The sequence below is a fragment of the Phacochoerus africanus genome, chromosome X (assembly GCF_016906955.1).
Source record: "Phacochoerus africanus isolate WHEZ1 chromosome X, ROS_Pafr_v1, whole genome shotgun sequence".
Classification (NCBI taxonomy): Eukaryota; Metazoa; Chordata; class Mammalia; order Artiodactyla; family Suidae; genus Phacochoerus; species Phacochoerus africanus.
Window position 1 is genome coordinate 31,111,058 of NC_062560.1, and position 15,912 is coordinate 31,126,969.

Here is a 15,912-nt window from a genome sequence, read left to right on the forward strand (position 1 = left end):
TTATGTTAATTCTTGCAGTTTATGATTTTAAATAGAGTATAATCCACTTAATTGTTTTTTTTAATAACCAATATATAGTTCTGCATAGATTCCACTTCTGGTTTCTTTATCTCTTGTACTTATTTTTAAAATTTTCTGTGTTAAAATTATATACGTTTGCTTTATTTTCCTCTGTTTTTATGATTGAATTTATGAGATTATTTTATTATTTTATTACAAAGAACTAAGCTCTTAAATTTATCCAGTGTTTCTTTTTCCTAATTCATTTATGTCTTCATTTATCTTTTACTACCTACTTTCCTTAGAGGATTTTTTTTCTTTTTGTAACATATACGGTTGAAAACTTATTTTTTTTTCCTTTTGTTTTGCCATTTTCTTAGGCCGCTCTCACGGCATATGGAGGTTCCCAGGCTAGGGGTTGAATCGGAGCTGTAGCCACCGGCCTGTGCCAGAGCCACAGCAACACCAGATCCAAGCCGCGTCTGCGAGCTACATCACAGCTCACGGCAACGCCGGATCCTTAACCCACTGAGCAAGGCCAGGGACAGAACCCGCAACCTCATGGTTCCTAGTCAGATTCATCAACCACTGCGCCACGACGGGAACTCCCCAATTTTTTTTTTTTTTTTTTTTTAATGAAGATAAAGGCCAAGACAAAAATTGAACTTCTGGGTAGAAAGAACCGGGGACATTTCTCATGGGTTTTCTCAGGGAATGCTTTTTCCTACACAAACGTTAATTTGTACTCTTGGTTTCTTACACATTTTAAATTAATCAAATTGAATTTTTAAAAGTATTGTTAATTTCTAGTGTTATATTATTATTAACTATTTGGCACTTTAAAAGTTCTCCTTTTTATATGTTTAATGAAATTTTTACTGCATCCTGATATATTATCTGTTTTTTATTTGCATGTATGCCAGAAATTTTTTTTTATATATTTATCTTCTCCTATGCCTATAGTACGTTTTGTAGTAGGCAAGAAGTTAGAGGTAACTCTTAGTCTGTCTTTCTTTTCTGACCCTGTTGTTCCCTGGAAGCATGGGAAAGAGCATGATTTCAGCTGGTTCCCAAACTAGCCAGAAACCACTTCTACACCCTGTCAGCGAATGGGGAGGTGGTATAGCTTCAAAAGTGAATGGCAGAGTTCCCATCGTGGCTCGGCAGAAATGAATCTGACTAGTATCCATGAGGACGCAGGTTCGCTCCCTGGCCCTGCTCAGTGGGTTAAGGATCCAGCACTGCCATGAGCTGTGACATAGGTCACAAATGTGGCTCGGATCCTGAGTTGCTGTGGCTGTGGATATGGCTTAGGCCAGCAGCGGCAGCTCCGATTCAACCCCTAGCCAGGAATATCCATATACAGCGGGTGCAGATCTAAAAAGCCAAAAAAAAAAAAAAGTGAATGTCTTCCGGTACACTCAGCAAGGTTGCACCCTATCCAACATTAGGGCTCTCAATTTAGAGCTTCCCAAATCTTCTGATAGGAAAAAATAAATAAATAGAGCTATCTATAGTGCTGGGTTTTCTCTGTTTGCTCTCCCTCCCACATTCTTCACATCTTTGAGATGATCACCTAGTCTGAGATGACTCCATCATCCAGAATCTCTTACCCTCTGGCTTCTGTTTGAGTTCAACCAATGAGTACTACTGACATAATATTAGAGGATTGGATAGAGAAACTAAGGTATCAATCTTCTCCTTAAAGCAAATGCACCTGTGTAAAAATTACCAGGTCAAAACATGGAATATCTTCAACACCTCAAAAGATTCCATCCTGCATTCTAAAATCTAAACAGTCTTCTGATTTTTAAACCCATGGAATCATTTTGCCTATTTTTGAAACTTAAAAAATGTAGTAGGGAAAGACAAATACCGTATTATATAACTTATATCTGGGATCTAATATATAGTACAAATGAAGCTTTCCACAGAAAAGAAAACCATGGACATGGAGAACAGACTTGTGGTTGCCAAAGGGGAGGCGGAGGGAGTGGGATGGACTGGTAATTTGGGGTTAATAGATGCAAACTATTGCCTTTGGAGTGGATAAGCAATGAGATCCTGCAGTATAGCATTGGGAACTATATCTAGTCACTTATGGTGGAGCATGATAATGTGAGAAAAAAGAATGTATACATGTACGTCTGACCAGGTCACCTTGCCATACTTTAGAAAATTGACAGAACACTGTAAACCAGCTGTAATGGAAAAAATAAAAATCATTATAAAATAAAAAAAAAATAGGTATACTTTTGTGTCTCACTTCTTAAACATTCATACATATATCTGAGTCTTTTGGCAAACACTGTTATGTATTTCTGTTATGAGCCAAGGAATGAAATTGTTGGGTCATAGAAACTGTACATTTTCATCATAGTTATTATATAATGCCAAACTATTTTCAGCGATTGTCTGATTTGCATTTACACCAGTTAGTTGTGAGAGTTCAAGTTATTCTATACCCTCATCTACACTTGGCATTATGAATCTAATTTCAACCATTTTTGTGAGTTTGTATTGGTAGCTCATTGTAATTTTTTTTTTTTTGTCTTTATGCCATTTCTTGGGCCGCTCCAGCGGCATATGGAGGTTCCCAGGCTAGGGGTCTAATCCGAGCTATAGCCACCGGCCTACGCCAGAGCCACAGCAATGCAGGATCCGAGCCGCGTCTACGACCTACACCACAGCTCACAGCAACGGTGGATCCTTAACCCACTGAGCAAGGGCAGGGATCGAACCTGCAACCTCATGGTTCCTAGTCGGATTCGTCAACCACTGCACCACGAGGGGAACTCCCATTGTAATTTTAATATCCCCAATTGATAGTCTGGTTAAACACATTTTCATATTATTCTGGAACATCTGAAAAATCCTCTTTTATGAAGTCCTTGTTAAAGTTCGTTGTCCATTTTTTTCAATGGATTTTTTTTTATTCAATGAAACCTAAAACTAAAAACATGAACTATAGAAGAAAAAATTAGAAGAAACCTGATAAAATCAATAGTGTAAAGGTGTCATTTCCTCCAAAAGTGATCTATAGACTTAATGTTCATTATATTCAAAAGAAGATTTATGTGGAAATTAAAAAGATGATTGTAAAATGAACATAGAAATACAAATGGCCAAATAGCCAGAAAATATAAAACAAGAAAAAAGTGGGAGAACCCAGACCAGCAGACAAGATTATAAAACTACAGTATTCCATATGGTATGGTATCCATGCAGGTATAGACAAATAGGACAATGGAAATGAACTAAAGTCCAGAAGCAAACTACATGTGTATTGAAAAAAATTTATGACACACTTAGTACTGGAGATCAATGGGCAAACAACATTCTTTGTTAATAGTGTTGTCATTTAGATTCCAAGTGAAAATAGTAACCTAAATCTTAACCCGTTTCTCATATCACACACAATAATCAGTCATTTCCAGGTGAAATAATGAACTAAATTAAAATTTTAAAATAGCAAAACTTATAGGGGTAACAACAAAATGTAACAGCACAATGGCTTTCCACTGGCAAAAATTCCTTAAACAGGACATGAAATTATAAAGTGAAAGTTTATAAAAATGAGCTACATCAAAACAAAGAACCTCTCTTCATAAAAAGATGAAGTAAGTTAAATTTTTAATCCGCAAAGAAGGAAAATATATCTGCAATACATAAAAGACATATCTAGAACATAAGAACAACTCATAATTTTGATGAATTTTTTTTGAATCATGCCTTTGGTTTCACATCTAAGAAATATGAGGTTATTCTCAAAGTTACAGAGATTTTATTTTATGGTTTTTCTATTTTATTGCCAGGATTTCTTCTGGGCCTATATTGAGAATTGTGAAATTAAAAGTTATAATGCATTCAGAAAACCCCATAAATTCATAATTTATAATCAGTTATGTGAAAAAAAAAAACCTCTTATCAAAAAGGATCTATGGCTATCTTAATCCACTACTTTAGAAAAGATCCACCAGCCTATGTTTTAATGTGACCTTTTTTTGGTGGGAAAAGCTCAACTACTTCAAATAGATTGAGTCTAATAATTCTTTGAATTTTCTGTGGTTTTTTTTGCTCTTATATTTCATAATGGAATATAGGGAATTGATATTTAAAAAGACATTTTCTATGTGCCTCATTAGTACAGTAGGTAGCATGTCAGTTTCATAAAAAGACATTTTCTTTGTGCAAGTGCTTAATATTATTAAAACCTTCTCTTAGTCTATATGACACTTATTTTTCAAAAGCTTCTATAGGACTAATAATAAGGCATATATTCCGTAGACTATGTTATTCTGATGCAGAAAATTTGAAAATATAGAGTTAATCACTCCAGGAAAATAATAAAAAATATGTTTCTGTAAAATAATTTCTATGGGTTAAATATGACAATAGCCTTTCATAAAATTGACCAATTGCTGCACAGCTTTTACTTCTATTTCCAGAATGATGTCCTCTCCCTGCCAGATGAGCTGAGCAATATTTAGGGGAATATATGTCATTACTGATCTATCACTAATTATGGTTATTTCAAGAGTATGGGATCAATTATTTGAATTTATCCTTGAAAGAGAGACATAATGTAATTAGGAAGCTACTAAAAGTGCCTAGTAAATCTATTGGTTGATTAGAAAGATTATAGGAAGTTAATAAGGAGGGCTGCCTCCAATGTCAAGATAGAGGGGAGGAATCTCAAAGTCACTCTGACGAGATAAGAACTCCTTTATTCTACATACTTGTTTAGGTACGATTGTTGATTTTTTCTGATACCACACATGTATTTTCTTCTAGTTAAACTAAATCAAACATAGAACAGAAAACAAATTTGCAGCTCTTAGGCTGAGTTGAAATAGTGATTTTTCTGTGTAAGTTTCTTACTTGAATGTGTTATAAATGTTGGCTTAATTCAAACAAACTTAATCATCATCGTGTGTGAGCATACTTTATACCTAAAAAAGCTATAGCCAGTCAAGTAAAAGTCATTTGTTGCACGGAACACTGCTGTAAAGAACTGAGTTTACCACAGCACTTAATCTGTCCTCCAAATATAACTGCACCACATAGAATCTGAAAAAAACATGAAGTGGCCAATCAGGTCTAGGTCACACCTTTCCCTGCCCCTGGTGCATTTACTTCCTGAATCACATTAGCCACAAGCAGACACACTTGAACTAGAATACGTGCTCTTAATAAGAATTGCTTTGATTTGTAAGAGAACTTGAGATGCTTTCTCTGTATTTGGGGCCAAAGCCCTCACTCAAACATTAAGCATGCTGTCTCATGGCATGTCCAGGGCTCCACTTACATTATTTTTCTGCAAGACCTGCAGTGCTTTGTTGACATTGTTCAGGGCATGAACTCTTGTGGATCCTTTTTCTTTTGGCTGAAAACAAAATGAAACAACATTAACTGCCCAGCAAGAAAAGGAAAATCTTCCAGAAAAGAAAGAATTTATACATTTCACTTTAAATGAACACAGGCCGTGAGGCATTAATATCATGAATTTAAGTACTTATGGTTAATTGTCCTTGTCATAGGAATTTCTTAGCATGAATCAACCACTCCTCATGAAAACGGAGAGTGAGGCAGGACAGACAGGTCCAGGCCCAAGAACCACCACCTCATGTATAGGCATTAGGCGTCAGCCAAAGCCACCTCCTTGTTTTGCACTTAATGAGGCCATGACACATGGAGGAGTGGCAACTAAGGCCGAAACTCCGTACGTAGCATCTGAGCAAGAAACTCTCACCATGAAGACCATGGAGCATGCACAATAAAATGCACAGATTGCTGATGACTCTGAATGACCTTCCATGTGTGGCACTCAAATAGTAAGGGAAAATTTAAGGGAGAATTCTCTTAGAGTGCATGTACAGTGGCTTCAGGAGTTGGATGCACAGTACCAGAAGCTGATTCAACCTGGTGCAATCCAGGCCTCAACCCTCCTCTCAATAAATATTCCACCCCTAATCAAAAGACCCCCACCCATTCAAAGGGCTAAAAATAAGATTAAAAGGGGATCAAAAAACCCTGTGGCGCACCCCTCGCTCACTAGGAGGCCCACACTCTTCTCTGAGCATTTAACTTTGCTTCTCCCCTGAATAAACTGCTTCTTTGTTTGCTTGTTCCTCAGCTTCAGTGTGTATATGTGTATTTATTTTTCCTTTGTGTTTTCTGTTCCTCACCCAAATTCTTTTGGAGGAGTTGAACAAAAGTCTGGACTTTTGGTAAAAATTTTCCAGGATCAATAGCATTTTTTCTTCATCAAAGTAATTTTGGTTACCATCTCTCCTTTATTCATGCCCAGTTGTATGATCCCTAAGAAAAATCAGCATGGATAAGGACATTTGCTAGTAAGACTGATAAGTTAATTCCCACACTTTTTAGGAAAGTTTAAGAGAGATTTGAGCCTGGCAAAATTCTATAATGCCAAATAAGCTTAAATGAAATTATTAATATCAACAGCCTTGCCTTAGTCACTGAAGCTCAAAATCCCAATCATCTCTGGCTCTCTAACCTTCACCCTCAATCCCAAAATTCTTATCTTGTCCTGTAATTTGTGAACTAATGTTTGCATAGTGGATTATAATATATGGATTAACTCATTCATTTGTGGATTTTTAGAATTTCTACCATTATGACTCCTGCTGTATTTACTCCTAAAATGAAACCCACTCTCCAAAAACAATTTTAACTGCACAATACAATACTGTTAACTACAGGCACAATATTGTATAGCAGATTTCAGGAATTTATTCATCTTGCATGACTGAAACTTTATACCTATTGAACAGCAACTCCCCATTTTTCCTATCTTATGTTTAGAGTTCTTAAATCCTAAGAATTCTCATCAAAAGGAAATTTTTTTCCTATTTCTTTGATTTTGTATCTAGATGAGATGATGGATGTTCACTAAACTTATCGGGATAACCATTTCATGATATATATAAGTCAACATCACCCTGCACACCTTAAACTTGTACAGTGCTGTATGTCAGCTGTATCTCAATAAAACTGGAAGAAAAAAAGACAAAGGACTAAATATATCAATAAAATTAAATTTAAAAGGTCATTCAAGAACAAAGATACCAAATAATAAGAGAGAATATCTATTAAATAATATAAATCATAGTACTGAAAATTTCATCTTTTTGTTTGGGATATGACAGAAGATGCCAAAATAAAAATAATATTGCAAGATTGTTTCATGCAGGAATAGGTCTTCTATTGCTACTTAAATTAGAAATTAGTAAATTTGATGGATTTTACTATATCTCATAAAAAACTATAATGAGTTTGTTTCTGGTCTGAAATCCTTGTGAGGTTAATATGAAATTTCTTATAAACACTGTAAGTCACATACCAGTTTTTGCCCTGTCAGGCCTTCAAGAAGGTCTAGGAGGCGTCTCCCATCCTGCAGGTCATTGAAGAGGTTTTCTATGTGCTGCTTCCCAAACTGAAATAAGAAATATACTGAATTAAATAAAGCATGTTTCCAGTGATCCATTTCTGTGATTATGGCTTTTAAAATTTAAAGCTATGTTGAAGAATATTGAATGTGTCTAATTCTCGATCTACCAAAGGTGATGAATGGAAAGAAAACCTCCAAGTAAAAAACAAAAAACAATAAATCTCCTTTAAGTCAAATCTACTTAAATATTTCTCTCAATATCAAGAGTTAGAGATCTATAACCTAATGGATCTAAATTAACTCAATTTGTTGAATGCTAGCTTTATGAGGGAGAGAAAAATATTTAAATTATCAGGCAGTTGGGCAGTTCTACACAAAGAAACAAAGACCACAAATAATTTGCCCTAGGTGGGTACATAAGATTTAACCACTTTGTGTACTTGGAAATATAATACATAATCATAGAGGGTTCACCATACTTCAACCATAAAACATGCTTTCTCCACATATACATTTTGCATGCTGTCTCAAAATAGTGTATACTCATATTGGATGGCTCCAAGTTTAGAAAGATATGATTCAAAATAAGTTGAAATAGGCCAGTGAAAGCTTTTCCATCTATTTTTTTCATTTCTTTACTTGGGAATTATATTGAGGAAAAATAATAGCCACTAATATCTAATATTTTTGGAGAAAATATTCATGAGAAACACTCCACTTAATGAATGGATCTTATGATTTTTGTGACATTTCTGTGAGATTAGCATTAGTATTTTCATCCTAGATGAGACAAAGAGGTTGAACATGTGACCCTTTTTTACAAAACCAGATGATGATAAAACCAAGATTTTGGCCCAGATCTAACTTCTGGTGCTCATGTTCTTTTTATTTTATCATGCTGCTTCCTTGGCTCTTTCCTCCTTCCATTTGATTATCTTTTGAATATTTTATTTCTTTGCTTTTTAGGGCTGCACCCAGGCTAGAGGTCAAATCAGAGCCATATATGTGCTTTGACAAAGACAGCTGTAAATTATTCTTTTTAAATTCTACTCAAATAGTTCTGATTAAAAATTCCAAGGGGAAAAGAAACTACAAAATGCTAAGATACTAGAATTTTTAAAAAAGTATCTTTACTACTTAAAATGTACAGGTAAGTCTTAAAATAACAGTGTCATTTTCATGAACCATTACATTTGTCGAAGGTCTATAATGCATTGAAAATTCTATTTTTGTTTTCAGGAGCCCAATTTTAGATGCATCTGAGAAGTGCGTGGCTTCTAAACTTATGGACAAAGACAATATTGCACACTGACATGTGTCAAGTTTTGAAGAAAACAAAATGTAGGGAGTTGATAGAAATGCTTGCTCTTATTAAAAATATATATCTAGATAGATAGACAGATAATAAAGTCTGTCAAACCAGGAAGGATGTGGGTGGCAAACTGTTCATTCGAGAAGCACAGGGACTTGAAAAGGAGTAAGTCTTTGGCAAAGAATAAAGCATGAACCCCAAGGCTTTAAGGATCATCTAGCATTGAAGATATGGGGGCTAGAAAGCTTATACTTTTGGGCAAGGAGCCTAGAAAAAGGTAGACAAGGCAAACAGGATCTTGCTTTGATACACATTTATGCACACAGACCAGGATATTTTATAATTCTCCCTTTTAAATTGGAATCAAATATAATAGAAAGGGAGGGAGGGATTATAAGTTAAATAGATGACTTCAGACACAACTAGTTGGGGCACCTAGAAAGTAGTGAAGTAATAGAGAAAAAAAGTGGTTCCTGGAATGATATATAACTTTCAAACTCATACAATCAGTTGAAATCCAGTTTATATTTGCTATATCCACCACAATCTCTAATAGAATGCTTCTCAAAATGTTCCACTAAAGTATCTTTCTAGCAGATGAGACAGGAATTATTTACCCACAGTCTGGCAGTATAAAGTACATAGTGACTGCAGGTTCAAAATTTCTGTGAAAGCATATGGGTTTTCTTGTTTTGTTTGGTTTTTCTTGGCCACACCCACAACATAATGGAAGTTCCCCAGGCCAGGTATCGAATCTGAGCACCACAGCTGCAGCAACGCTAGATCCTTAATCCACTGTGCTGGGCTGGGGATTGAACCAGATCATTAACCCATTGTGCCACAGCGGGGACTCCTGAAAGCATATCTTTTAGGTTAAGAATTCATGTAGATTTTTGTCTTCCTCTCTTATGTATGTTTAACTTAAAAGTAATTTCAAGCATTTTGCCTGAAATTTCCCCTCCTATGGTCTAATTAAAGTGATGCTCAGTGAAATGTACAATATTTAGCCCGTAACTTCATGGATGTTCAAGTATTTAGTTTTATTCCTACTGAGGTATGAATACCCCAGGGAAAGCAAAATATCTTTTTTCTCTTGAATGATTTTCGTTTCCTTCCTAGATTCAACTCCCTTATTCTGTAGCATTATAGGTATGATGTAGCAAAAGCAGCACACATTTCCAGGGCAGAAATAGTTGATTTTTCCAACCCAAGTCTCCTATTCACTAGCTACACGGTCTCGGGCAAGTAACTTAGTGTTTCTGAGGCACAATTTATTCATTAGTAAAATGGGGATTGAAATAATACCACATCAGAGTCTTAAGCCTCTGAGGCATAAATGAAACAGTGTAGGTGTGTTGTACAGACTTGGCAAGGAGTAGGTACTCAATAAATATAGGATGATTTTTTTTTCTGTTTTATTTTATTATTCCTTGGCTTCTCTTCCTCTGACCAAGTACTAGATAGAAATACAACTACAGTTAATTATTGAATCTACCAGAAAATGCAGAGCTCACATACAATGTGTTCCATTTTCTCTTAGTTTGTACCTCTGTAAGAATGAAAGTCAAGGACAGAGGACATCCCTTCATATTCAATTACTAATACTTGTAAATCTTGGTGGCACAGGGAAAACATTCAGAGCCTTCAGGCTCTTTATCTTTTTTTGTTGCTGCTCTTTTGCTTACCTTTAATTAAATCTTCTTTTGTCTTCCTCCCTTTTCATCTTATGTGAAAGACATCTACCATGTCTTTTTGTTGCAAGTGACACATCATGAAAATAGTACTATTTCTTTAAAAAGTCCCTGTCTTTAATGGCCTTCTTTTCAAGTATATGAAAATTATTTTATAAAACACACAAAACACTAAATGCACCTTGGGCTATATGACCCTGTGGCTCTCTGCCTTCAATCCCTTTCATGACTAATATTTCTTTAAAAAGTGAAATTTGGGTATTACTTAGCAGTTTCCTACATTCACTTACATATTGTCTTCCTCCTTCCTAAACCAAATATCAAGATGAAAGTCAGTAAAATGAGATAACAATCCTTCTAGATCATTGTTAGAAATACAAAGATATTCTGTATTTACATCAATTTATTTATATCAAAAAGAAACTCAGATAGATTGATTGGTAAGTGGAATAAACAGAGTGAAAAAAACCTAAGTAAAAAAATTGAGAAAGGGACTGAAAGGAATTTGAAAATATTTAAATTGCTTCTCACTCTTCAGAGTTGTATCAGTTTTTTAATCTGAAAATATGGAGAGATCAATACCATGTTCCAATAAAAGGTAAAGAGCACAGGAATAATTTAACATGGCCTTCTGGTTACAGAAAGGTCAGCCTCTGGCCCTCTCTGTTGCTAAGAAAGTCAAGATACTTTTCTGTGTTTCTGAACCTCAGATATTAGAAACATCAAGAGCAAGAGAAACACCAAAAATGAGTGCAAAATTTATTCAAAATTTATTAATAAATGCTAATGACCATAAAAATAATGCAACCCATTGTAGATAAATAGTCAATTTTTTTATTTTTATTTTATTTTATTTATTTATTTATTTATTTTTTATTTTCCCACTGTACAGCAAGGGGGTCAGGTTATCCTTACATGTATACATTACAATTACATTTTTCCCCCCAAAATAGTCAATTTTCATAGATGATTGTTTTCTTAAGCATGGATTGTAAAAAGTATTTTATAAGAATTTTATTGAGGTATTATATATATATATATATATATATATATATATATATATATATAGGAAAGTACACATATCTTAAATGTTAGCTCAGTGAATCTTCACAAACTGAACACATTCATATTATCATCACCCCAATGGAGAAAAGAATATGAGCAGCATCCTCAGAACTTCCTCACACCCTCTTCTGTGTATTAGCCCTTTCAAGGATGACTTCTCTACTGATTTTGAGCACCACAGATTAGTTTTGCCTTCAAAGGTGTCCCTTAAAAACAGAAGAATAATGCTGGTTTCATATTTCATTTTAGGAAACCAATGACTGAAAGGCACAAGATTTTGGCAGAGAGAATTTGGGAAGAAAGAAAATTTCCACTGGTGAAATATGTTTTACACAGCAGAAGGAAGTGCTATAAAACAGTGAGTAAGAATATTCTCTCTACACACAGAATGCCTTGGTTCAAACCCCAGCTCTGCCATGTTTCAGCTGTGTGATATGAGTAAGTAACTTAATCTCTATGTATTACCTTTTATCATGTGTAAAAAAAAAAAAAAAGAAAAGGATGTACTATTACCTAACTTGTAATGATAATGCTCTGAATATTTCAATGCACTTAGAAAAGTGCTTGTTCTAAGGTACACTCGATAAATGTCCGCAATCATTAATTTATTCCAAATTATTTTTCTAAATTCTCCTTGGAATGTTCAGCTCAAACCAACAGAAGTGGTCAACTTCAGAGTATTAGTATGGGAATTAAATGAGTTAATAAATATAAGGGAGTCCAGCATGTCTCCTGGCATAGGAAATGCTCTATAAACTCTAATCACATTCCCCCCCTTTCTCCTTCCTATTAAATGTCATCACCTGGAAACAGAGAGTAGGACTCTCCTTTGAGGGTGCTAGGGTCCTAGCAGGACTTGGGTAACTTGAGGAGAGTTAATAAGGGACAGTTTTACAAACATGAGTGCAGGGTATAAAGAAACTACTGGAACTGGTAATAGAGACATGCAATTATCACTCCTAGATGCATAGGGATGAAGAGAAAGAGAATGGTTACTGGACCCTGAACAAAGAGAGAGCAGAGAGGGTCACTTGACAGGAGCTTTGATATCTGGGTGATGAATACTGCTCTCCTGCAGTGAAAGAATGCCCTTATAGTTCCTCCTCTGATCTCCTGTAAAGGCTCCCAAGAGCCAAATCTAACTGGAAGCAAGAGGGCAAGGGAGTCTGCTGATATCATCCACAGAGCTCAGCCTCCCAAGGAAGAGAAAGGTGGAAAGTGGACCCAGAGTGATAAACCAAAGACATTCAACACCCCAGATAGGGAAAAAAACTCTTTTGATCTATGGGATCAATGTCAGGGATGCCCATGTCAGAAAATAAATGAAGGTCCAAGTGCTCCTCCCCAAACTGCCTATATTATTTCTATCTCTGGTAATGTTGTTTTAAGAGTCTAATGAATCAGCGGGGCATGTTTTCTTCTATAATAAGGGTAGCAAATCACTGAAATGTTTAGTAGGCTTTACCAGATGAAAATCAACATTCAGCATACATCATTCCTCACTGTCAAATACTTCTAAACTTCTATAGACCAGGAACAGCATTAAAATCTGGGCTACAAAGATAATTTAAAAAAAAAATTCAAGGTATTCCTTGGAGCTAAGAAGAACTTGAGAGCTAAGTTAGATAATATAAGAGTTTTACAGTCTCTCCAGATAGAAGATGTTATTTGGCAGTAATTTCCTTTTTTTTAATTTTTTTTGGGGACTGCACCTATGGTATATGAAAGTTCCCAGGGTAGGTATTGAATCAGAACTGCAGCTGCCAGTCTATGCTACAGCCACAGCATCGTGGGACCCAAGCCGCATCTGCGAACTATACCACAGGTCATGCTAAAACTGGATCCTTAACCTACTGAGCTAGGCTAGGGTTTGAACCCGTATCCTCATGGAGGCTAGTGGGGTCCATAACCTGCTGAGCCACAACAGGAACTCCTGGCAGTAACTCTTCGTAAAACATAATCACTAGGACCCATTGTGTATGTTATACTATTAAGTATACAAGAAAAGATTCAACCAGACTGCACTTAGAACTTTCAAAGCAGCCACAACAATAGTTCACAGAAATCGTCATTATTTGTAAATGGTCTATTATAAACTTCAAAGTAAAATGTGCTTAAGCAAAAGTCAGTATGTTTTGTTGTCTGATCAGGTCTATCTTTAATATGCTTTATAATAAAACTGAATTCTTAACCCCAGCCTGTGTTTTCTTATCTATAAATTAGAAAGATCAGTATTGCCTTTTTTAGAGCTGCACCTACAGCATATGGAAGTTCCCAGGCGAGGGGTCCATCAGAGCTGAAGCTGCTGGCCTATACCACAGCTCATAGCAACATCAGATCCTTAACCCACTGAGTAAAGGATTGGACCCGTATCCTCATGGATACTAGTCAGATTTGCTGCCTCTGTGCCACCATGGGAACTCCCTAGACAGATCACTATTAATTCAAGTGCCAATGATCCTGAAACAAAAATTAGTAAAATTATAAGTAATTTTCTATTTCTAGATATAATTCACAAATAGTTATTTTAAAATATGTGGAAGTCTTACAAACCATGATTTAGCTAATTCTCTTATATCACCTTTAAAGATCTCCTATAAATGTAAAATTCTGAAAGTTAAATTCATTTTTTTTTCCTGAATCACAAAGGTATGATTTAAGCTTAAGATAGACAGTGAAGGAAATGGTAGTTGGATATCTTTTATCGTGTAGAGGCTTTTATAACAGAAAAAGTACAGTATAAGTTTTGCAAGATGAAGCACTTCATTTCAAAGCATCTAAATAACACTCTGATTCTTCGAAAAGAAAAAAAAAATACTGTGACACAATGGGTACACTCACTAGAGAAATGTCAACTATTAGCACTTAGCTTCAGGCAAAATGCAGAGGGAGAAAGAGCTATTCAGGCTGTTCAGATCCAGTAGAATGAGATTTTATGGGCAAAGAACATCTGAAGATGCTTTTAAATAATACATGTAAATTTTATTTGTAAAATTAACATTGCTACAATTTCTGAAAGACACTGCAGTGCAATTGTGTGTGGACAATTATGTGACAAAACATAGCCTCTTCCTAATCATTCCCTGCCCCAACCTACTAGAAAGTCAGAACCACTTTCTCTCTCCTTCCATGGCTATAAGGTGGGTCTGGCAATAACAGTGCCAAATCAAGGGAACAGGAAACACACAGAAAGGACAAAATTCACATAGGATAGAATAGTTAAATAAGAGCTTCTCTCCCTACACTAAAAACCTAGAAGGCTGTAAATCAACATATAATAAATATAATTCTTAAAATTGATGAGGATTAAATTGTAGTTAATAGAGGGAAAATTTTACTTGTGCATTTTGTGCAGTTATTTCCTGAGAGATCCACTCAAGCATATCAATTACTTATTGAAAGTTTTCCATGTGAGATTCATGTAGTTACATCTTAAAGAATATAGCATCTTGGAGTTCCTGTTGTGGCTCAGCGGGTTAAGAACCCAAGTAGTAGCCATGAGGATGCAGATTCAATCCCTGGCCTCACTCAGTGGGTTAAAGATCCAGGGCTGCCGTGAGCTGTGGTGTAGGTCGCAGATGCAGCTCAGATCTCTTATTGCTGTGGCTGTGGTGTAGGCCAGTAGCTGCAGCTCTGACTCAACCCCTAGCCGGGGAACTTACATATGAGAGGTTCCTTCCTTTAGGGCAGGTGCAGCCCTAAAAAAAAAGAATATAGCATATGGGGTCAAATAGGCCTTCACTTAAAAGCAGTCCTAGCATTTCACAACTGTATGAACTTGGATAAATGATTTAGTATTTTGCTTATTTTCCTCCTGTGTCAAGGAGAAAGAGTAGCTAAATTATTCAACTACATGTAACAGACAGTATTCAACTACTTTCTATTGTGCCTGGTGCTGGGAATAATCGGGAAGATAAAAGATTAAAAAAAAAAAAGACAGATTGCCATTGTTTTTGTAGCTTTAGTCACAATCTAGGAAGGATGTATGCATAAAAGCAAATATAAGTATTATAATTCTCTCAATAGTGGTGTTGTAAGTATGGGGCCAGCACAAATAAGAGAGATGTCATCTTCACTTGAGAGAATAAGAGAAGCAAAAATCCTAGAACTGAATTTACAATGTTAAGTAGGAAATTAACAAGTAGCTATGGAAGGAGGAAAAGAATGACAAGCAGAGGGACATTTCAGATGCTAAGGATCGGATAAATTAAATTATTTTAAACCACGATAAATCAGGTCCTAGAAGACAGGTACATGGAGGGAGGGAGAGGATGAGACTTGGGCTGTATAAGAGGCCACAGAAAAGGGATCTCAGTCAGCCAATGCAAAGGGGTTTGGGCAAAAATCTAATGGTCTTTTGTTTTCATTCTTCTGAATAGAGTATGTAATCTTGAAGTGTTTACCATATTTTTCACATTAATATTTAGACT

At 35.6% G+C, this 15,912-nt stretch overlaps 1 protein-coding gene across 6 annotated transcripts in view; it reads right to left on the reverse strand.

Moving 5' to 3' along the window:
* DMD (dystrophin) overlaps positions 1-15,912 on the reverse strand; it is a 2,144,556-nt gene that overhangs the window by 1,769,513 nt on the left and 359,131 nt on the right. For all 6 annotated transcript variants that reach the window (XM_047764837.1, XM_047764839.1, XM_047764840.1 and 3 more), the window contains exons 3-4: positions 7,367-7,459; positions 5,309-5,386 (exon numbers count right to left, since the gene is read on the reverse strand). In XM_047764837.1, the coding sequence (XP_047620793.1) occupies positions 5,309-5,386; positions 7,367-7,459 (171 nt within the window). The remainder of the gene's footprint in view (positions 1-5,308; positions 5,387-7,366; positions 7,460-15,912) is intronic.